At 40.6% G+C, this 23,939-nt stretch overlaps 1 protein-coding gene across 6 annotated transcripts in view; it reads right to left on the reverse strand.

The window, feature by feature from the left end:
* The window catches only part of LOC129771811 (insulin-like growth factor 2 mRNA-binding protein 1), a 280,305-nt gene that overhangs the window by 141,427 nt on the left and 114,939 nt on the right, over nucleotides 1–23,939 (reverse strand). For 2 of the 6 annotated variants that reach the window (XM_055775860.1, XM_055775862.1), the window contains exon 2: nucleotides 4,614–5,188. The exons of 1 other annotated variant lie outside the window; for it this stretch is intronic. In XM_055775860.1, coding sequence (XP_055631835.1) covers nucleotides 4,614–4,720 — 107 coding nt within the window. In that variant the 5' untranslated portion in view covers nucleotides 4,721–5,188. Of the gene's footprint in view, nucleotides 1–4,613; nucleotides 6,226–23,939 lie in introns of those variants that run through there. 3 more of the 6 variants (XM_055775863.1, XM_055775861.1, XM_055775859.1) reach the window with 2 other exon arrangements.

Consider the following 23,939-nt stretch of genomic DNA (forward strand, 5'->3'; position numbering starts at 1 on the left):
GGGGTTGTAATAATTTTATAGCCAGGTGATTAAGTATCCCATGGCCATTAGTGCTCTCTTGGGAAGTTCGTGTGGCTCCTGTAGTGAACTGAACTCATTGGGTGCTAAGTTCTGCTTATGTATAGGAAATGGAAAGGACAATGGGCAAGTGCATTCGAGGGATTGAAGCAGGCTTCTAAGGAAGAAATACATATATTAAGATCGCGACTACTCAAGCTATCATACTCTTTTTTCTTCATCCCAACAGTTTATTTTATTAGGCTCATTTAGCAATTCAGCTGTAACAGAGCCGAATTCATTCGTGTACATTTCTTATCTTAAGATAACTGTTGAGGGCAGAAATTTATTATCCTAGTTTGAAATTATAAAATACCTAAAATGAATTGTATCCTAAATGAATTTGTCGTAGAATTAATTGTAGTGTAGGAAATTTGTTTGCTATAAAACGTAATCCATCAACGTAACGTAATAGTTCGCGTCAATCTACTTCCTATCACTGTTTGCACGCATACATATGCAAATAACAATTATAAAAAAAATAGAATCCATTGTATCGATCACTCAGTCTGAATAAAACTATCGTAGCAGCAGGATATACCAAAATCGAATTTCTTCAGTTTTCCGAAGGTTTTACAACCACGTTTTCCTTGTCGGAGTGCCCGCGTACAGTTTCGTGCCTAGTTGAACACAACATTTTTTCGCTCGAGCTTCTGGGAAGCTACTTTAACCTCAACTCTCGTCGCATGCTGTCAACAATAACTTTTGTTGTATATTACACTGTTACCATTTTGAGGCTCATACTCTGATATGCGTGAGTATACCCTTTGGAACCTCTAAATCAGAAGCCAGTTAAATTCTTCATTTGCCTTTTTTACATTACCAAACAACATCGATATCATGATATCCTGGACCAACATTACATAAATTGTTAGTAGCAAGACTACACGATAAAACGTGAATTGAGCACGAATTGATTGGACAACATACAACAACTGATAGGGGAGAGCGAGTAAAACGGCCACCCTAAGGATAGAGTACAATTAAACCACAATGCATACAAAATTGAGGCATTTCATTATGTTAGCATCGATCTTTAGGATGTTTTCCGCATAAGTTCTAATGTTTGCGGAAAAAATTTTAGCCTAGTGTATTCCCTAAACATCTGTGAACGTTTCATATTGATACGTTCAGCCGTTTTTTCTAAAAGATTTTTCAAAGTTTGGAATAACTTACAGGAGCATTCAAACGCAAATCGTATCAGAAGTACAAAGCCATACGCGACTCTCAGAATGAACGATTCGTAGCTTTCGTCTTTAAGAGTTTCTGGGTGAAGAGTGCGTGTATGTGTGGAAATGCGTATGTTTAAATATGTGTAAGTATCATCACTCCTTACAATATTTCAACCTACAAATGCATGAAAACGAAAGTTGCGAATCGTTCATTCTGAGAGTCGCGTAGGATTTTGTACTTCTGATACGATTTGCAACTCAATGCTCCTCTAATTTACTCCAAATTTTGAAAAATTGGCTAAAAACGCCTAAACGTATCAATATGAAACGTTCACTGTTAAGGGAATACAATATGCTTAAAATTTGCCTTCAAACATTACAAAACTGCGATATTTACAGAATTACAGTGAATTTTGTAATATACTACAAAAATACTGTTTTTGGCCCTTTTTTTAATCGATGCAAAAAAAAATATTTTTTTTTTCGTCAAAGTAACAAATTATCTTTGTGTAAAATTTATTGGAGTTTTCAAAACTTTCGATTTGCCGTGCAATGGTTGGTTATTGAACTATTCATCATCAAAGACGAAGGGGCAATTTATCATTCAAACTGAAATATCTCTGTTTGGGAAAGTCCTACAGGAACATTCTTGGAACCAAATGAAATATGGTTGATAAAGTTAATTGGGTTTGCCGTTGAGTTGTTTAGCAGAAAATTGTGTTAGTCCAGGATATTCTTGAAAAAACAAAACAAAATCCGGCCGGCCCACTACACCTGCACACACCAAGTTAAAAATATATACGTAAAATATTCTAATACCTGAAAGTTGTAGCTTCAAAATGAAATGCATCCCATCGATATGCATTGATTTTTCACGTAGTTATAGCATGTCAAAAATCACCTAAAATTTCCGAATTCGCACTCTGTTCCTCTAATTTTTTTTGTCCAGTGTAGATTGGTAGAGAATCACCAGGTTTATCCATCACACTGATTTTTAAAATGTTTTTTTGTTTATTTTTACCTCGTAATTTTTTACTTCAATACTCGCCATATTCCATTTTTTTAGGACTACTAAAAATTTACGATATTAATTTACGACTCATTTTTATGCAAAAAACCGCGATTTTAGAGCTCCGCCCGAAAATTGTGTTTAGATGCGTTGAAAATGCAACAAGTTGATAAGTTTTTCTCTGTAATCATTCTATTTATCATTTACTGTATGATCATGCAGATTTTTCAATAAAATAAATGGTTTATTTGATGAAAAGATTTTAGTTCTTTGTAAATCTATATAAAAAAATGTTTTATCTCTGCACTAGAAATAATGTTTCAATTTTTGCATAGCAAAAGGTACACTTAAGTGAGGTTACAAAGCAGCGACAGTGTTTTTGGGCTGTGGCAACTATATTGCCATCATTTTTCCAACTGTTTCAATAGTTTATTTTTTATCAAAGGTAAATATGTGTTCTTCATCATGTCAGGATTATGCTCTGAGGTTTGTGTCGATTCCTTACCTAGTTTCCACAACTTTATAAAGGGTATAGGGGTCTGAGGTATCACTTCATTCTGGAAAAGGAGTCTCTTGCCCAAAATAGTTTGAGAACCCCTGCTCTAACACCTACTGAAATATTCCGAATCAGCTACCTAATTCCACGTAACTTTTTATTAGAATACTGACTCAATTGCTTTTAGTTTGACAACTATATTCATTACCAGAAATTGTCGAAATTAAAATACTACGGAAACATGATTCACAAGCAATTCTGTATTAAAAACTGTACAGACATTATTATCCTAAGACTAACTATTCTCGAGATGTAACAAAATGTATAGAAAATTGTATTTGATGAAAAAAAACCATTAACGCATAACATGAAATCTCAACCATTATGGAATCGTCTAATTTTTATAAATAGTTTTATGCTATGAAGGTCCATCCGGTAATTATAAAAGTTCGATCATAGAACATAGCTTGTTCACTCACAGTTTTCGTGAGATATTTTTGTAACTCAGATTTCACTGAAGAAGATCAATGATAGGAGAAAAAGTATATGAACGTTTAACTGGGCAGTACTCTCAATCGGTTTATTGATAAATACGGATAATTTTGAAATTCTAGAATATGAGTTATTTAATTTAATTTTGAATGTATAGGTGATTGTATCTACGAAAATATTCTTCCTGTCCACGTGGACTCGGTCTATACCCCTCCCCTCTCTCCGTGGACAAACGGGGACATTTTCTTACCACCTACCTCCCCACCAAAAGTTGTCCACGTGGTATGTGGACAGCCCCTAACTTGTTGAACAACTGCAACAGCTAAGCGACAGCTTCCCACGAATCCGGCCTATGGATCGGACAGCTGGATAGGACACTTTCCAGGTATCAGTGCTTGCTGGAATAAAATTTGTTTCCACCGGCAAAATTTCCATTTCCAAGCTGACAGCATATCTGTGTTTACGTCACAAGCGAGTCAGTATCAGGCACGGCTCCACGTGTAGGCGCTTTAGCTGATTTGAGACGTTTTCGTGGAAACCGCTTGGGCAAATCGGTGAGAATTCTTCCCCCGCGCATGGCCAGGGGAAGCAATTGTTGCGTAACGCCGGACAAATTTCCAGGTTAATAACACTGAAATATGATAAGTGAACCATTTTTTTCCGCACCACTAAAATAGCAAAAAAAAACCGATCTATTGTCTTGTCCCCAAACAGATATCCTTTCTTTAGAATCCCCAAAAAACAGACAACGCGCGGCCAAACGCCGAACGGGAGGAAGGGCAAAAACAAAAAGCCGGAAAGACAGAACCAGTGCACACGGGGGGAGGTTGTAGTGAAACATCCCATAACCCAAAAATTAGGTATTTTGATTATTTTCCTCTCTCCCTTCGTTTTCCGGTTCGAGCAGCGATCTGTGCGAGATCTCTCTGTGTGTGCGAGATGGTGTTGCGAGGCCTCGCGAACCCGCCACCACCACCACCTCGAGCCTCAAACGAATAGAACGGAACGAAAACGGAAAATCTCCAACTCTGCTCTCTGGCTCTACTACTATTTTGATGTTCATACGTTCGGTTCGGTTTCTTGCGGTGGCTCGTGGCTTCTTTTTCGGGGTTTTCTTTTGGGAGTTTTTGTTTTTTTTTGTTGTTGATTGGAATACCAGCTCTTCACAAATTTGCCGGTACTTCTTTTCTAAGCTCAACTAACCGATGTGTTGTGCTATGCTACGCGACAGGCAAGTAGGAAAGGAACACAGCGCACAAAAGCGCTGCTCTGTGCGGATTTATGTGTGTTCTTTCGTTGTTGAGCGAGGAGAAGATTTACCGTTCTTATCGGGGAAAGTGGAAAGCCTTGAATTGCGTAAAAAAAATCAAGAATCAATCATATTTACCTGGCACCATTCTGCGCCTTCGGGACATCCAGTGGGGGATCGAAAATCTGCTCTCTATCCTCTTTCGACAGCTCGAGGTCGGCAAACTGGTCCAAGCTGGAAGCCATCGCGTCGAGGCTCTCGGGCTGCTCGTGGTCCGAAATTTTGACTCCTTTTTTATCAGCGGATTTCAACCACAAAAAATATTCCTCTTCCGCTTCTCTAGGTTGCGCGCCCTTGAGATCCGTTCCGAGCCTTCGATTTTTTTTTGTTTTGTTTTGTCGGAGTCAAACTTGGGATTCAACTTTCAAACTTTTTTTTTTTTTTTTTTGATTCAACTCGGTAGCCACGCGTTACAATTTAATGCTTAACTTCTATTAACAAACAATACACATGTAACAAACTGGCTGGCTGCTTCTTCGCTTCGCACGATCGCTGCTCATTCGCTTGGCCGAGTATCAAGAAACGGTGATTTCCGTCTGATTAGCGATTGCCGATTGGAAACTTTTACTCATCACTCACTTTGTTGTTGTTTTTTTTACTTCAAACTATTTTTATTTGTCGTTGCGGTTGTAATACTTGGCTGGTTCTACAAACTAATCGAAGAATAAATACTTTATATATGTAGAAGACAAAAAAAACACTTTAGCAAATTACGCGAAACTCAACGTTGTTGGGGGGTGCTTAAACTTAACGCGAAATCGGGCGCTGATGTTACAAACTACTCTTTGATTGTGAAGCTTTGCTCTCGGAATCCCGTGGATCCGCGCGGATCCAAACTCGTGATCAGCTCGATAGTTCCGTGGAAGTACACAAAAAAAAACAAATACAACGGGCGGTAGACGGACAGACAGATAGACACACACACGAGGTACGAGGGACAAGAAAGAAAAACTACGCTCAAGAGTTTGATTTCCTACCACCGGTGAGGGAAAAGAAACCCCAAATACCACTCTCTTTCGCTCACTAATGCTGCTGCTGATTCACTCCGTGCACTGATAAATGGCCGCACATAGCCGCACTTGCAGGTAAATCTGTCCTCTCCTCGTAATCTTTCGCCGTGTTCAAAGGTGTGCTTTTTTTTTTCTAGGAAGGTGTGTTCATACCGGGCACTTTTCCGCTACCTGGTCGGTTCACGTTTTTTAGATTTTTTGGACGTTTTCAGCTTACGCACACTCACGTGTTTGTGTTTGCTCTCGAGGAACACTCACTTGCTCTCACGACTCACTCACGCAGCTTCTAGAGGCGGTCGATCGTAGCTATTACCGTCGTCGTCTAGCAACGGGACAATCACGATATTTTTCTTGAGAAGATTTTTCCCAAACGCTCCACGCGGTAACCGGATACCGGTTTTTTTGGCTGGCCAAATACACGGAGCTTTTTATGGGGGACAGACAGACTTCCCGCGATTCCACGGACACGGACACGACACGGCTCAATTTGACACTTTGGATTAGACGTTCCAAGACGGGCCAATTCGGCAACTCGCAACACTTTTGTTTTTTTTTTTGATCCGAAAGAGAGGAAGTTGTTTTTTGAAGTTAAAACTAAACAAAAAGTGTGGTGGTGTGTCAGTAGAAAAGTTCTGCTGCAATCAACGCAGCGGCGGCACTTGCGTGTCTTTTGCTCGAGTTTGCTGTATCAACTAAATTACATCGCACATAAAACTTATGCTCAGACCCTTGGGTTCATTCCTTAGCGCTCTGCCGCTTGCTTGCCCCAGAGTTCTAGAGAGCGCACAACACACACACACAGCCGCATACACAGAACACACTCTCTCGCTCACTCGTTTGCGCACCGCTGGGAGCAACGAACCCATGACGGCTTTCTAAAAAACTCGTGCCATGCTGCTCTTTCCGCTTGCTGCATTGTACATAAACACGTGCGCTTGCACATACACCCCACACGCACACACCCGTACCAAAACTTGCGGACTCGCACGCACTTCCATACGCACTGCTGCTGGTCATAACCCGGAAAGTACTCTTCTTAATGGATGCCATACGTGTGTGTGTTAGAATACGCACCAAGCGCACACCTCCGAAGAAGCGCACGGCATTAGAACAACATCATTTTTTCCTCCTGTCCTAACCCCACACACACTGACACTCCTTGGGCTCACCAGCAGAACAACATCATCAACATTATCATCATCGCTGTGCTTCTTGCGTTGTCCCACCACCGGGTTCTCGCTGCACACCCCCACACCCCCTCCCATCCATCCACATGTTAGCGCTGAGGCTAGATTTTGGTTGTTTGCCTTTTTCGGTAATTCCCGAGTGTAAGCTCCCACCGCCACCACCCGCATCCACCCGCAACGCTCTTTCGGGACCGATCAACACCACCGCGGACCGCAGAGGTTCGTCGCCTGGTGCTCGTGCACAAAATCATAGTGCACTCTCGTGCACTCCCGGAGCGGAGCTCACCGCGCGAGAGAGTAAACCACGCACGAGACGGCAGCGATCGCACGGCGATTTGCGTGAGCGAATTTTTGCGCGATCTTTTTTTTGCGCGAGAGAGAGAGAGAGATGATGGTTGTGGTTGTGAGTGACCGTCGCGCGATCTTAGCCACGCATCATCGCATCACCGAGGAGGACCGCCGCCGCGATCATCATCTCGGCTTAGAATAGAACGCCGGGAAGGTGGCGACGGCAGCGGCGGGTAGATTGACTGACTGGTCCCGTGAATGGAATAGAGAGATACGAGCGAGCGAGAGTGATCGGACTCGAGAATGCAAATGGCGGATTGCTAGCGCAAAATTGGATGGCGCCCGTGATAGGTTCGCGTGGTCGTAGGTGGGGCTAGATTCGCGACACTTGAGTGCTGTTCTATGGGTTATGGGAAAAAATTCTTGCGAATTCTTGCGAATATTACATTACAAACTTCTCATAAAGGTCAAATTCATATGATGTGATCCATATGATGAATGCTTTGTTTCGTTTTGTGCGTATTATGGTAACTTTCATCAGCCTCTTGGCTGGTTCGTCACTTCGGCCACGTTTTTACTTTCATCCTGAACGAAGAGTTTCAGGAGTAAGAATTGTACTCGTGAGGCACCAATGTTAACCACTACATCAGATCGCCTCCAGTTAGCGAATTCATCAAATTGTGCAATACACAATTCACTCCGCCAAGAGAAAAAAATGTTTTTTGGGTCCAAATCTACTAATGACTAATGATCCTCAACAATTCTGGAAGTCTAGAAGTCTAAAGACTACTACTCGAATAAAACTTAGACCATTTGGAACACCCACTTTTGGGAACCATTGCGTCGAATTGGGATCTTTGGACAACGTTTTGTTCCTTGTAGATCTTCATTGTCATTTTTCAATTCTGGAACTAATTGAGTAAATTCGATGGAACGTGTTTATTTTAATCAAATGCCGATTGCCGATTTTAGACATATCCCGGAATAAAAATTTTGTAGAGCTTCTGCGCAGTTTTTGTTTGCGGATAAGTTCGCGAAACAAAAAATGATTTGGGATTTATTGTTGCGACAAAACAACCGGTGAGGCAACGTCGAATGAGACAATGAATTCAAGATTATCACTGGGTATCGAATTCTCTGGGTATCTGGGTATCTTTCTGGGCTGGGTATCGAATTCTCTACGGAGAAAACCGAAATGGTCGTTTTTTCTAGGAAGCACGAACCCGCCCAGCTTCACCTATCCGGCAAAACGATCAAGCACTCGATGTTTTTCAAATACCTTGGAGTATATTTTGACTCCAAATGTACCTGGGGAATACACATTGCGTATTTGAAACAGAAATTCCAGCAAAGAATCAATTTTCTCCAAACAATAACCGGAACATGGTGGGGTGCCCATCCAGGAGACCTCATTCAGTTGTACAAAACAACGATATTATCAGTGTTAGAATATGGCAGTTTTTGCTTCCGATCAGCTGCCAGGATTCATATTCTCAAGCTGGAGAGAATACAATATCGTTGCTTGCGTATAGCCATGGGGTGTTTGCATTCGACACATACGATGAGTCTCGAAGTTTTGGCAGGAGTACCCCCGCTTACTCTTCGGTTCACAGAATTATCCTACAGATTTCTCATCCGTTGCAAGATCATGAATCCATTGGTGATTGATAACTTCGAAAATCTACTCCAACTGACTCCTCAGTCAAGTTTTATGTCTTTATACCTTGAGTACCTTACCCACGACGTGCACCCTTCACCAGGCATCTCCAACCAAGTTTGCTTCCCATACTTTTGCAATTCCTCTGTCATTTTTGATCTGTCCATGCGACAAAAAATCCATGGAATCCCAGATCATCTACGCTCAGATTCTATTCCGCCGATATTTTCGGCAGAATATGGGGGCATAGTTAGATCTGATAAAATGTTCTTTACTGACGGTTCATTCATAAACGGGTCCACTGGCTTCGGCATCTTCAATGAAAATTCCAGTGCCTCTTTCAAACTCAAAGATCCTTGTTCCGTGTATGTTGCTGAACTGGGTGCGATATACTACGCACTGGGGATCATTGAAACATTGCCCATCGACCACTATTTTATTTTTTCAGACAGTCTCAGCTCATTAGAGGCAATCCGCTCAATGAAGGTTGATAAACGCTCATCTTATTTCCTAACAAGAATAAGACAACTATTGAGTGTTTTGGTCGAAAAATTATTCAAGATTACCTTAGCATGGGTTCCCTCTCATTGCTCGATTCCGGGGAATGAGAAAGCGGACTCGCTAGCTAAGGTGGGCGCTTTAGAAGGCACACTTTTTGAAAGGCAAATTGCTTATAATGAATTTTTCCACATTCCTCGTCAGTATACGCTCGTAAGTTGGCAGCGCATGTGGAGTGGAGATGAGTTCGGTCGTTAGTTACACACGATTATCCCTAAGGTCTCGACGAGGGCATGGTTCAAGGGATTGAATATAGGTCGTGATTTCATTCGCGTGATATCTCGGCTTATGTCCAATCACTACAACCTAAACGCGCATCTCTATCGCATTGGGCTCGCAGCAAACAATCTTTGTGATTGTGGCGATGGCTACCACGACATCGAGCATGTTGTCTGGTCGTGTATCCGGTTCCATGCTGCTCGCTCTCAGCTCTCTAGAGCACTAAGAGCACAAGGCAGACAATCGGATATCCCTGTCCGGGATATTTTAGGTAGCCGTGATCCTGATCTTCTGCTTCATCTATACCTGTTCCTCAGAAACGCCGATGTCAACGTTTAATGATGTTTCCTTCGTTGTGTCCCCGTTTCATATCCCTCCTATCCGATCGATAAACTTTTACTTAGTCGCGGCAATACATACACACACTCTTTACAGACACACGGGCCAAAGGTTGTGCAGTCCACTGATCATTCAACAAGAGCCAAAGGTTGTACCGCTCATGACAACTCTACACGAACTGATGATTGCGCCGGCTAGTGACCATTCTATCCTGGATTCCTGGAGTCGAGAAAGACGCACCACGCTAGATATGAGGTACAGACTAGGGGGGCGTTGCTGATCAAGGGTCAGCTGCATCCCAATAGGAAGTATCCCGTGTCGGGCACACGTACAGAGCATTGGAGACAGCAACATCCCAATTACGAAAACACTTGTAATACTAACCTCGAGCCAACCGCGAGTAATCGGTTACATATTACTAACATAGATAATAAGAAAAATTGTATTGAACTCCCGGCCCCGTGAGGCTAACGCCATATGAGCCTTTATAAAAATATATATTTTGGAAAAAAAAAAGATTATACAGAACGGAGTGCCACGGATAACCACATTTATGAAGAGTTAAGTCCCAAAATGATACAGTCAAGAAAAGCCACAAAAACCCGGAAACAGCTCCTCTAAGCGAATTGACGCCGCTATAAGCGTCTTCGCCCAGTCCTGGTGGTACATGGGACGTAAAGCAGCAGTATCACGATGGTCCTCCTGCGAGATAGTGGGGTTGGTCGCAGGCCTTGCAAGCCGCACCACTAAAACACCAAGCAACGAACGATACACAAGAAGATTTGAACCGGACTAATCAACACAGACCCAGGTGACGAAAACGGACTAACGATTGGAAACGGAATTGTGGAATTGTCAATCTCTCAAATTTGAGAAAAATTGTGAATCAGGCCATGTTGTATAGACGTTAAGCCAAAATAAATAAAAAGCTTCACAAAAAGTAATTTTAAAAACCATCTTGCTCAGCCATACCAAAACAATGGATCGGAATTAGTTTTTTTTATTTATTTATTTGCTCATAATAATTGTGACGTAAGACAACGTTTTTTTAAATGCCACAAAACTAATTCATTTGGGTTATTCCATTCAATTAAAAACTAAACTACACTAGTTCCTGAAGGTCCCAACTATTTATTGTTCTAATTCATGCTATCAAATCTAGCAAGGAGTTTCCGCTTAAATCCTGAAGCGGATTTAATTAATTTTATGCTAATATGTAACGCGTTCCAAATTACAATCACGAAGAATGACTGTCCATAGTACGAAGATTCATGATAAGGAATTATGAAGTTCATGGTTCGAGATTGCCGCATTGGAATCAGCTTACTAAAAAGATAATTAGGCTTTCTTGAGGTAACTATTTTGTGCAAAATTAGACATGATATGTATTCCAAGAATTGCCAAAATGAACACCCTATTAGCGTTTTTTGTAGGTACGCAACTTCTCCAAAGAGGCTGCCGTTGCATTACTATAAAGAAAATCACACTACATAAAATGCGGAAAAACCAACGTTTTGAAAAGCTTAATTTTGGTACCAACATCGAGATGCCTACTAGTAAGATTAAGCTGCTTCAAAGACCCATAGATTTTCCTACACTGCATGTTCACATGATCGTCCCAGGATAGGCTATCGGTGAAAACAACACCAAGGTTCGACGCTTTTTTCACAAATTGTACTTCATTTCCGCCTATGAATAGTTCAGGAGCTCTCGGTGGAATCCTAAGTCTACTAATTAAGAGCGCTTTAGTTTTCGTCGGGTTTATTTCTAAAAGGTTTCTACAGGACCATTCGTAAAGTTTTCTTAGATCGTGATTTAGCTTTCTGGCCATCTCGTCAATGCTTGATTTTTTATCATCACATAGGTAAATCTGAACATCGTCTGCGAATAAATGTACGGAGCAATGGTCAAGAACCGAAGTCGTTAATAAATAACGAAAACAGCAGAGGGCCTAGAATCGACCCTTGTGGTACACCAGATTTGATCTCTTGAAATGATGAAAAAACACCGTTATGATGGACTGTTTGGATACGATCAGTAAGACAAGATTTAATCAAGTTTACAGCACCTCTAGAAAATTGAAAGATTGACGATAGTTTACTCAGTAGTTTACTATGTGACACACGGTCAAAAGCTTTTGCAAAATCAACCTGCAGTGAGAACGCCACTCCTTCTTTATCGATAGCATGGGTCACATCGTCGTGGACTTTCAAAAGAGCTGTGCTTGTGCTGTGATTTTTCCGAAAACCAGATTGGTGAGGACTCAGAAAACTCATACCATCAATGAAGCTGCAAATTTGTGGTTTGAGGAGTTTTTCGAAAACTTTTGAAAGTGTACATAACAGACTAATTGGTCGAAGATTTGAAATTTCCGAGATATTTCTTTAAGGCTCTAACTTTAACCTTTTTCCAAATTAGAGGGAATTTCGATGTATAAATAATTCTGTTGAAAAGATGGCTGTATAGGGGTAAAGCCAATGGTAGCATTATTTTAATAAATTTGATTGATATTTGATTCAATCCAACAGCATTCGATTTGATAGAAAAAATAGCATTTACAGTTTGAAGAGACACTAAGATATGGTCGGTGTTAAGTCAGACCAGATTATGTGATAATTTTACGATTTCGAGAAAAACGAGTTTGAAGTTTGGTGCAATAATGGGTTTTCATTGGGCGTTCAAAACAATTTCGATAATGTATCCCTTCCGTATGCGTGATTATCCAAATCTGATAAATGTGGAATGTAGCTTAGAATATATTTAACCTGATGCGATCAATAACTCGGAATTTTTAATTTTGCGACTTGGTTCGCTCTGACTTGACACATCGACCATATAGTCACCCAAACGTGGGGACCAATGCTGAGTATGGTTGATTGGGTTTCGAAAAAATCTACCTCCATTCAAGGGATCACGGAAAATGAACCCAATCTACTACCACCAATTTTGGGAACATTTGGGTTCAATGGAACGACCATGATGGACATGATACCTAAACTTCTGGAATAACACTTACATGAAAAAAAATAGACAAATTTTACAAATTTTTCATGCGTTTACCGTGATGAGACCGCTTGTACATCGTCAATCATAGTAACCCATGAGTTTTCAAACAAAATTTGACAGCGCTATCAGTTGAACTGCGGAAGTTATGGCGAAAACGATAAAGCAACTGCGCTCCATGGCTTGTGCATACTGGGAGCTTCATCCCGTTGCGAAGAAAGCGGACATCGTCAAGTACGTCGAATGCGCCGTATAAGCTAGTTTACGGTATCTATAATATCCTTACACCTTTGGAGAAGAATGAGAGCATTGAACGGAAGCCTGGTCCCTATCGTCCAACGCCCCCCACCCAGAAGGTAACTTCCGACGTGAAGTACAGGGTGGGTCATTTAAAGTGGAAGGATTTGTTTTTGCAATAGCAAAGTAAAGAAGTGGAATTTTAAATTTTTTTTTTGAAATTCATTTATTTTGGTCCAAGGAGATTTGTTCTAACTACTTTTTGATTATGATATCTCGTAAATGACCGCCTCTGGCCTTGACCGCAAAATGTGCCCATTTTTCGGCATTTTCCATCACTTTGCCCAATGTTTCGGCCGATATGGCAGTAATTTCTTGTCGGATATTGTCTTTCAGCGCAGCCAGGGTCCTTGGTTTACCAGTGTATACCTTGGATTTTAAATATCCCCATAAAAAAAAAGTCAGGAGGCGTCAAATCAGGTGATCTCGGTGGCCAGTCATAATCGCCGTTTTTCGATATTAATCTTCCGGGGAACATTTCGATGGTCCATTTCGCAAAATCAAGTCGACGTGGTAAGTCAGATGGGTTAAGTTGTTGAGCCATTTGAATTTTATACGGAAACATTTTCAAATCAACACGAATTATGCGTCGGAGAGTGGTTCGAGCGATGCCTAACTCTTGCGAACGATGGCGACCTGATGTCGATGGAGTCTCTGCAACACTGGCTCGAACGGCATCAATATTCTCGTCGAAACGTCTTGGTCGTTGTCTGGACAGATGGCTGGCATTACCAACACTACCAGACGATATAAATTTGGCATATAATCGACGTATAGTGTTGTCTCCAGGCGATGTTTTAACTTTGTTTTTATTTTTCCATGCACGTTTAGTTAACACAATTGAGAAGTTATTTTGAATGTACAGCTGAACAATTTCAGCGCATTGTTTAGGTGTGTATTGTTCCATGGTTAAAATTGTACTGAAATGACGCTTCCAACGCGGTATGACATTTGTTAATCTGACATCTCTGTCAAAAGTTATGGGGTTGCCAGATGCTTCCACTTTAAATGGCCCACCCTGTACCTCTCCACACCAACTTCCCAAAGAAGGTACATCTGTGGCTGAACATCAGCGTCCAGCTGCGTCCAATCGAGAATTTCTGGGCAAACCTGAAGGGGAGGGTCTACTCTAACAAGTACGTGGCGAAAACGGAAGAAGAACTAATAAAGAATGCAAACAAAGAACTGCCAGAACTGAAAACATGCCAGCAAGTCTGTTTTCGACAGCATTGGCGAAAGTTCCACCTAACTGCCCTAAGGCCATCCGATATTTTTCTAACATGATCTATTCAATTTTGTTTTATAGGACATTTTTCTCATTAAATAGATTTTGCAGTTTTTTTACATCGCCATCCAAAAGTTGTCCATTTTTTTAGAATGTTGAGCCCTGCGTCGGTCACTAGGGGCCGTCTAACTGACTGAGAATGACAATTACAAAATCTTTATAAACAAAAATGTGAGGCAGAATCTGTTGGTAAGCGAAAACCCGAAGAAGGGATGTTCCGATTTTAGCCTTCTTTATTTTGTTGAATTCGTCTCTTCCCGTAGATCAATATAGTGGAGAGAAAAACCGAAAAATTTTTAGAAAAATTCTGGAGGAAGAACGGAAAATTCGGAAAATTGAATTCCCACATGTTCGAAAATTACATCATAATAAGCGTTGTTAGTCCATTCGATGTTTGCGCTATCGAAATTGACCTTTGTTCGTAAGAGGAAATGAATTTTCAGGCGAAATAACGCATTTCCATATCTTATATCTATGTAAATAAAAATGTAATCAAAATCTGTTGGTAAGCGCAAAACCCGAGGAAGGAAAGGTTCAATTTGAGTCATCTATATTTCGTTGTATTCGTCTCTTCTCGTAGATCAATATAGCGGAGAAATCGGAAAATTCGGAAAATTGAATTCCCACATGTTCTACACAACGCATTCCTATATCTTCTATCTATATAAACAAAAATGGAAGGCCAAATGTGTTGGTGTGCCCTATACTAGAGATGGGCAAAACGGTTCATTTCAGTGAGCGGCTCAGAGCCGTGCACTCAATGAAAAGAGCCGGCTCATTTGAGCGGCTCAACGGCTATTTTCAAGAACTGGTTTATTCGGAATGGAAGACGTAAAAAATAAGGTTTAAAACAATAATCAGTGCAGCGAAAAGTAAAAATATTACTTTACTAAAGGTTTTCTCTGAAGTATTCCCATCACAATGATATTCTTCATTTTTTTTATTTATAAACATTATCTTTCCAATGTTATATGAAGGAAGTCTACTACATCTTTCACTGCAAACTTGTCTTGCTTTCAGAAAAACTCGCTCATATGGTGCTGAAGTCGCCGGAATACATAATATTTTCAAAAAAAAGATAGAGCCGCGGAGAGATTAGTCGCTTAGTCTCAGCAAATGTGGTTCCGCTAAATGTTTATCTACAATAGATGTTGCAACAGCTTTTGGATCATGTGAGGATCGAAGATTGCCAACCAATGCATTAAACTCCTCCCATACAGATGACAGCGCTTCATCACCAACGATTTGTGGTAGTTTCGTAGGTGTGTGTTCTATGGATGTCATTTTTAGCATCCTTATCAACGACTGGTGTGCATAGTTGTACTTTCTGTTATCCCCAAAACCTTGCTGCTTAAAGCGAGGATCTAGCAGTATTTGTTAAGCTACTAATTCGTCTGACTCTAGATTTGTAGATCGCTTTACCAGCTACGGAATCAATTTATACAGAGCTTTTTTATAATCACTAGAACTGATTTCACTTGATCCATATAATGTTGATCATGTCGAATTATCAGTCGGGAGAATATAGCAGTTTTCGATAACGACACAGTTTTCTCCCCGTTTTATATCCCAAACGTTTTGAAAATATTTCGAATGGAATATTTTCATGATTAACTGTATTATATTAGTCAAATCATTTCATTCGATACCCATATGCGGGTTGGATTTATCATAAATAACTGTGATTTACTAGTCAACCACGTTCATCTGATACCCATGTGATGGGGTTTTCAGAAGCCTGCCATTTCGTAACGGTCGCCATTTTAGATTTGCATTTTTCATGAATAACTGTGTTCTACTAGGCAAACTCTTTCATTTGATACCCATATGGATGGGGTTTTGACGAAATTAGTTGTCTGTCGTTTCGTAACGGCCACCATCTAGGATTTCCATTTTACATAAATAACCGTGTTCTACTAGTCAAGTCCTTTCATTAGATACCCATATTGAGGGGGTTTTGGAAAAAAAATCATATTTCGCCATTTTGGGGTGGCGGCCATTTTGGATTTACATTTTTCATAAATAACTGTGATCTACTATGCAAACCCTTGCATTTGATACCCATGTTGATGGGGTTTCGACGAAATTGATAGTATGTCATTTTATAACGGCCGCCATCTTGGATTTCCATTTTTCATAAATATCTGTGTCTTACTAGTCAAGTCCTTTCATTAGATACCCATATTGAGGGGGTTTTGAAAAAAAATACATATTTCGCCATTTTGGGATGGCGGCCATTTTGAATTTACATTTTTCATAAATAACTGTGATCTACTGGGTAAACCCTTTTATTTGATACCCATATTGACATGGTTTTGGCGAAATTAACTGTCTGCCATTTTGTAACGTCCGCCATCTTGGATTTCCATTTTACATAAATAACTGTGCCCTACTAGTCTAGTCCTTTCATTAGATACTCATATCGATAGGGTTTCGAGAAAATATGTAATCCGCCAAAATTTACAAATATACAAACAGATAAATGAAACCGCTTGAAAAGCAGCATGGGAAACATATATGCACGGCACGGTTCGTCAGAACAAGCGTACGATTCACGGTTCTTTATCAATAAGCCAGCTCTCAAAAGATACACGGTTCTTTTATGAACCGCAGTTCTTTTTTGAACCGTGGTTCTAAAATGAACGGTTCTTAAATGAACCGCGGTTCAAAACGAGCCACGGCTCATAAAAGAACCGTGGGTCTTTTTTCAACCGTGGTTCATTCAAGAGCCGTACATATAAGAGCCGTACATTTGAGAGCCGCGGCTCATTTTTAAAGAACCGTGGATCGTACGCTCTTTCTGACGTACCGGCTCAAATGAGCGGCTCGTGAGCACTCGCCCATCTCTACCCTATACCCGAGGAAGGAATGGTCCGATTTGAGCTGTCTGTATTTTGTAATATTCTCTGTATCAAACATGTATTCCATGCAACGGAGAAACATGTTATTTCCAAATGCTTGTAGAATCTTGAACAAGAATTGTGTCTGAAAATAATTTTATATTATAAGGGCGAATTCTTGTAGAAGTACTAGACAATTTATAGTAGAAGGAAATTGTAAAGGGTCAAAGGGTAATCAATCAATGAAGAGTTCAGTGATTGGACTCACTAACGTTCACTTAGTAAGAAAACGTGGATGTTTGAAAGTATTCACTTCAATTCAAATTTTGGGCGAGACGTAGTTCGTCGGGTCAGCTAGAAGATAGAAGAAGCTATAGGAGTGAGTTTTAGCACATGAAAATCGATTTCCATTTTCGAGCAAAGATCAATTTCGTTAGCGCAAATATCAAATGGACTAACAACGCTTGTCACAATGGAATTGTAGAACCTATGGGAATTGAATTTTCGCAAAATTTCCCATTTTCTTCGAAGTTTTTCGAAAATTGTCATGTTTGGTTGGGATATGTTTGATTGAAATATGACGTATGACACCCCCCCAACATTCCAGAGGAGGAAGGGGTGTCATACCATCATAGAAACCTTTCTCGTACCCAAAAACCCTCACTTCCCAAATTTGGTTCCATTTGCTTGATTAGTTCTTGAGTTATGCAGAAGTTTGTGTTTCATTTGTGTGGCAGTAGAGAGGGGATAGGTGTGTCGAACCACGATAGAAACATTTATTGCTCCCTACAACCTCCATATACCGAAATTGGCTCCATTTGTTTGATGAGTTCTTGAGTTATGCAGAAACTTATGCATCATCTGTATGGTAGCTTCCCCTCCGCTAAGAGAGAGAGGAGCAGTCAAGAAGCTTGACTTATGTCAATGATCGAAAATTAAGGGAAATTCAACATTCGGTGCCTGTTGATGGGATGTAATCTTCTCTCAGAGTTGTAATCTACGTTCTCGATCATCCATCACAATTGAAGGCATCTGTACAGTGAAGCATTCAATGTTCTCTAACAAAAAGATGGTGAATTCATGGAATATTTTCGACATTTCTGGCATTAATTAACTCCATGAGGTCCTAAGTTTGCCAGCTGGATGCATGCAAATCGATTTAGATGCAGAATCGTTAGGGAAGCTCCCAAAACAACACCGTAGCGATGGCATCGGCTGCCCAATCGGGCTTAAAAAAAATGATTCAAAAATTTCACCTGGAGAAAGATTTCGTTTGAAGAAATTCCTGACAGTTTTTGGAAAACATCTATCAGATCGAGGAAGGAAGCTCATAATTTCGAAAAATAATCTTCATCCATACATGTTAAATCTGTTGAATACAGCAATAATTTATCCATTGTTCATAATCATTCCATTTTTGCATAATAGAGTAGAGTTGTAATGAAAAGTAATAATAAATCGGAGTATTTTAGCTCAGTGGTTTCGATCCATATTCTTCTGAAACATCACCAACCACATCCCGTTCGTGGCTGAGCTTCATTTTTTCAGTTTTCCTATCGTTCAGTTTCATTTCACGCAAATGGCATTGCCCAAAAACACCGACAATGCTTCGAGACAGTGTTGGAGTGTCTTACCCTTACCCCGCTCCCATACCTGTGATCCGATGAGCATCCGATGGCAAGGACAACGATTCGGGTGTGTAGATTCGCGGGATACTTCATCTAATACGGCCGCTGTAAATTTCTAGTCCCAACCCAAGAAAGCATTTTGGAAGAGGCATCAGCATATGGATGTCTTCCATCACATCGGGCACAAACACAGAAAAGGAACCGGAGAGCATAAGCGGAGGATTGGAAAATTGCTGTATGTGGGGCGCATTTTCGACTACACACATTTTCAAAACAAAATAAAACCATGCCGAGAAGAGGTAATGTGAATCTGAAATAGCCGGATTAGATGAATTTTGTAGTGTATTTTTTGTTGGTTTTCGTTCTGATCCGATAGGACATCGGATAGTGTGTGCGAATCCGTATTAGATTCATGTCACTACGAGGCATCCCACAGAAAAAAAAAAGATTGCTTTTTCCCTTCGTTAACAACTTTTCGAGAAAAGAAGTTTGTTGGGGTAGAAAAAGCGAAATAGCGAGAGAGAGAAAAAAAAACTCCATGGGTTAGTTTTTCGGTTATCCTTGAAGATCTCGTCCTCTTGGAAACAGTTTCCTTTCCCATCATTGCCGGCATACGTAGTTTATAATGCCGAGGGACGAACCCCAGCTGGGGTTCCATTAAATAGAGTCTCTTGGGTGGGACACTTCGCAGGCGCACCTTCGCTCCACAGTTGCTAATTCTATTTGGCCATTAATAGAACGGATATGCTAATTTCTCCCATCACAAATTTGGTTCGCCCATTGAGGCGAATTGGAAATTTCCACAAGAATTTCCAGCCAGCACTCTCACCGCACCGCAGTAAATATCTGCCTTCTGGTTCGATTCCCTTCTTCCACGCAACGCGTTTCACGATATGGAAATGATAATTTTTCCAAGAAGTCCCAGCCTGCAGAAGCAGGAAGGCAGCCAATGTTTCTCCGACTAGCGGGTGGCAATTTCGTTCCTGTTGGGGGCGGGTTTCCCCGAAAAACGAGCTTCCCACCGACGAGTATGATGTGGATGTTTTTGAAATGATATTCCTGGGAGAAAGCCATTCTCAGGACGAACTGGAACTTCCCAGAAGCACACACACCCACGCACATCTACTGTGTGTAATCCTTGATAATTTTGATTTTATGCAAATGATTGCTTCCGTGCGTCTTGCGTGAAACCGATGAGGGCAAATATTGAAGGCAAGAAATGAATAGGACTTCCCTCCCCATAAAAGGGCGTGAGCAGAAGGGTAAAGCGCACAGTAAAACACAATAAACATCTGTCGCGAGTATGCCATAAATCAAAGTTATTAGAACGCAACAAAGTAAAAGGAACATTTCAACCGATATAAACAAATAACGGTTCCACAAATCGATCAAGTCCGTCCTGATCGTGCCCCCGGTCGTTGCTGCGTTTGTGGTTTACGCTCGTTTGCATGGTTGCACACCGGTTGCGATCGAAGGCATCGAAAAATGGTTGCGGTTTCGAAAGTTGTGAAAGATGACAGCCTCGAAACAATCGTCATATTTTCCTTTATCCACAATGCCGACGGGTGGCATCAGCCGGCAAACTAACAACTTTGGGATACACGTCATTACCGCAAAAAACAGACCCAAAACCACACATACCACCTTGAATGAAAGCGTAAACACAAGGCCCCGAAAGAGGCGCATTTATCGATCAATTTGTATCTGTCAAAGTCAAGACGCAATCGGAATCCGGAATCCGGAAGGGCGACGCTATAATCGTTTGTTGACCTCGACGCACACACGCACGCATACGCATGTACCGAAACACACACACACACACACACACACACGCACATCATGTTACAAGAAACGACCGATTTTCATGGGGCCAATTTGCGTGTCCCCGTCTCGCCTCCCAAACCACCACCGCCCGGGTTTAGTGATAATGAGGAGCTGAGTGATAGCCGGAGGCACAAGCCTTCTCTGGCTGAGAACAGATAGCAATTTGCAAGGGTCAAAAATGTGGATCGAAAGCGCTTTTTATTGTTGTCCTTTGCGCCCAAGGGAAAACCAAGGCACCAGGCACAGAAGCCGCTGTGGTTTTATCGTCCTGTTTCCATTGCGTAATGATGGGCCCATTGAGACGGCACTCGCAGGACAGGACAGGTGATTGGGCTGCCCAAACTTGGAGGTACTATACGATTCATAGAGGGTTTTGACGTAGGACTACGTCTTTCATTTCTATGCCGGGGTGTAAAATCAAAGTTTCGAAAACGAAAGCGTTACGCCGGAGACCGAGATTTTGAGAGTTAATAGCTCCTAAACAACTGAACGAAATGGTATGATAAACACTTCATTCGAAAGATAAAATGTATACGCGTTCTATACTTGTTACTTTCTGATCCAAAAACATGTTTCAATAGTCTTAAATTTGCTTTCAAAACAGGCTGTTGAAATCACCAATCGGTATATAAGCGAGCGCCGCTCGGAAATCCACTCAGTTCTAATTGAACAGCGATTGGAGCATATTGTCGCTGTTGTGGTGAAGCTCTTCATTTATCATGAAAGCGCGGATGAACGGTGTCACCAAGAGCCTGTTTGTGCACCCTAGGCCAGAAGGGAATCCATCAGGAGAAGAGTGATGCCACAAACGGTTTCCCGGGAAGATCTCGAAGCAGCCGCCACACACACACACACATACACGCGCGGAATTTTTTCCGTTTGGATGCCATTCAGCATCGAGAAAGATCCGGAAAATAATCTGCCAGTTCCTCTGGGAATTTAAAAATACATTCATGTGAAAGAGTTTATTTTAATGTTTTCTATCCATGTAACACTGTGACCAAATATGTTTCAATCAAGTGCTATTAACAGATGTTTATCGAGTTAGCATTAACCACTGGTGGGCTTCCAGTATCGAGGAAAATGTGGAAATATCCAATCGTTACTGAAAATAATCTGCCAGTTCCTCTGGGAATTTAAAATTACATTCATGTGAAAGAGTTTATTTGAATGTTTTCTATCCATGTAACACTGTGACCAAATATTTTTCAATCAAGTGCTATTAACAGATGGTTATCGAGTTAGCATTAACCACTGGTGGGCTTCCAGTATCGAGGAAAATGTGGAAATATCTAATCGTTACTGAAAATAATCTGCCAGTTCCTCTGGGAATTTGAAATTACATTCATGTGAAAGAGTTTATTTTAATGTTTTCTATCCATGTAACACCGTGACCAAATACATTTGGTTTTGTGATTTTTCAATCAATCGCAATTAACAGGATAGCTTCTGAAGATTATTCTTCCCCATCAGTAGGATATTTCCGTATCCAATATTGGATGCATTAAACCTTGTGCCTCCAACGTAACGCTCTCGTTTTCGAAGTTCTCCAAATATTCATTCATTCATAATGAATTCAGATTCAACTTCAAACAAATGAACTCTGAATCAACGATAGTCCTACGTCACCCTTGCGGTTATACCATAGATATAACCCACCTCCTGTTTTTTTTGGGCAGCGTGTTGCTTTTTAAACAGCGTAATGAATAATGAAATTGTTCAAACCTTTGCATGATAATTTGTTATCTAAAGATATTCTGGAAAAAAAATATCTTCTCGGTTACCAAACCATACCAATCCTGATACGAGATTATTTGTGCTATTTGTCACAATCTCGGTATAGAAATAGCTGGCTTTTCACTTGATTGTTATCATGTGTGTGTGTCGTACTCGTTTATCCACGTCTCATCACTTGTAATATTGCGTTTAATTTATGTTGGGGAAAAAGTTGACCATGAAAAGTACTGACTTGTTGATCTATTTGATGTTTTTTTTTTGAATGGCTCAGTAATATAAAATAGCAATGAGCCGTTTTCAATAACAGAAAAAGGCTTCTGTAAGCAGAACAATGCATATGTTCTTTCTCAAAAGCAATCCACGATAAAGTATTCTTCAAGATTTCCGTCTTCTTGGATCTGTTGTTCAATAGGAGGATAGTATGCATCTGTTCAACTTCTTTTTATTTTTGGCATAAGAAGAGTACGTAAAACGATAATACCCACAGATTAATTTTTGATGATAGAGCTAAAGGGGCTGTCCACATACCACGTGGACAACTTTAGGGGAGGGTAGGGGGTACGAAAATGTTTGTCCACGGTGAGGGAGGTGGGAGGTGGTTTTTTATCAGTGAACTTCTCCGCTCAAATATGTATTCTAAATGAAACTCACATAAACGGTGAGCGACCAAGTTTCCATTGGAAGTAGGGGATCATTGTTTTCAACTTCTAAGCTACGTCATTTGAGCATAAACTGCACTCTGTGTTCTAGGTCCAAGTCTACGGAGAGTTGAAATGGCCGGAATATTTGGAGGATTCTCTAAATAATTTGGGAAACGAGTGCTACCCAAATCTCTATACCTGCACTTGTGTAATAGAAGAACCAGATTCAGTCCACCTTTCCTGGGTACCCACGTTCCCGAATATTTCCTGAATTTTGCGACGTTATCTCTAATACAGCTGAGTTAGGCATGCTCAGTACCAGAGAGTGGTTTTTTTGCGGATCACTTTGTCCTACCGAACGAAAGATTGGGATGTTACAAGTGAGTTTTCCGTTAATTAGAACATGTTATTACAGCATTCGCGTTTTTTTTTTTCAAGAGGCTTTGAATCCGGGATTAGATTATATATTTTGCACCACAGCCAAGAGGAAACTGCTATCAATTAGATCAATTCCATAGTGGAAATGACAAGCGATAAGTCTTCCTATATTTGAAATTGAACTTTACAATTCCACGTTTTATGGAATTAACCGCATCGAAAATATTTTTGTTTTTAAATTGGAGCATTTTAGGCATCCAAAATATTGTTTTATTTGTTCTAATTCTCGCTTCATTATTTGAACTTGTCAAAAGTTCAGTAAAGAAGTTCAGTAAAGAAGTATGCCGAAATCCATTGGAATGCTTTCGACACATTTTTCTTAATAGTATCTTGATTAGCTTCATTCAAAACAACCTTCAATTGTGCTAAATCATTTCAGAAGTCTTAAGGAAAACTATGTTCGATAGACACTTGTTTCTCGGAGATTTTCTGCAGGCGAATGATTCTATTGCC

The sequence above is a fragment of the Toxorhynchites rutilus genome, chromosome 2, assembly GCF_029784135.1.
Source record: "Toxorhynchites rutilus septentrionalis strain SRP chromosome 2, ASM2978413v1, whole genome shotgun sequence".
NCBI lineage: Eukaryota > Metazoa > Arthropoda > Insecta > Diptera > Culicidae > Toxorhynchites > Toxorhynchites rutilus.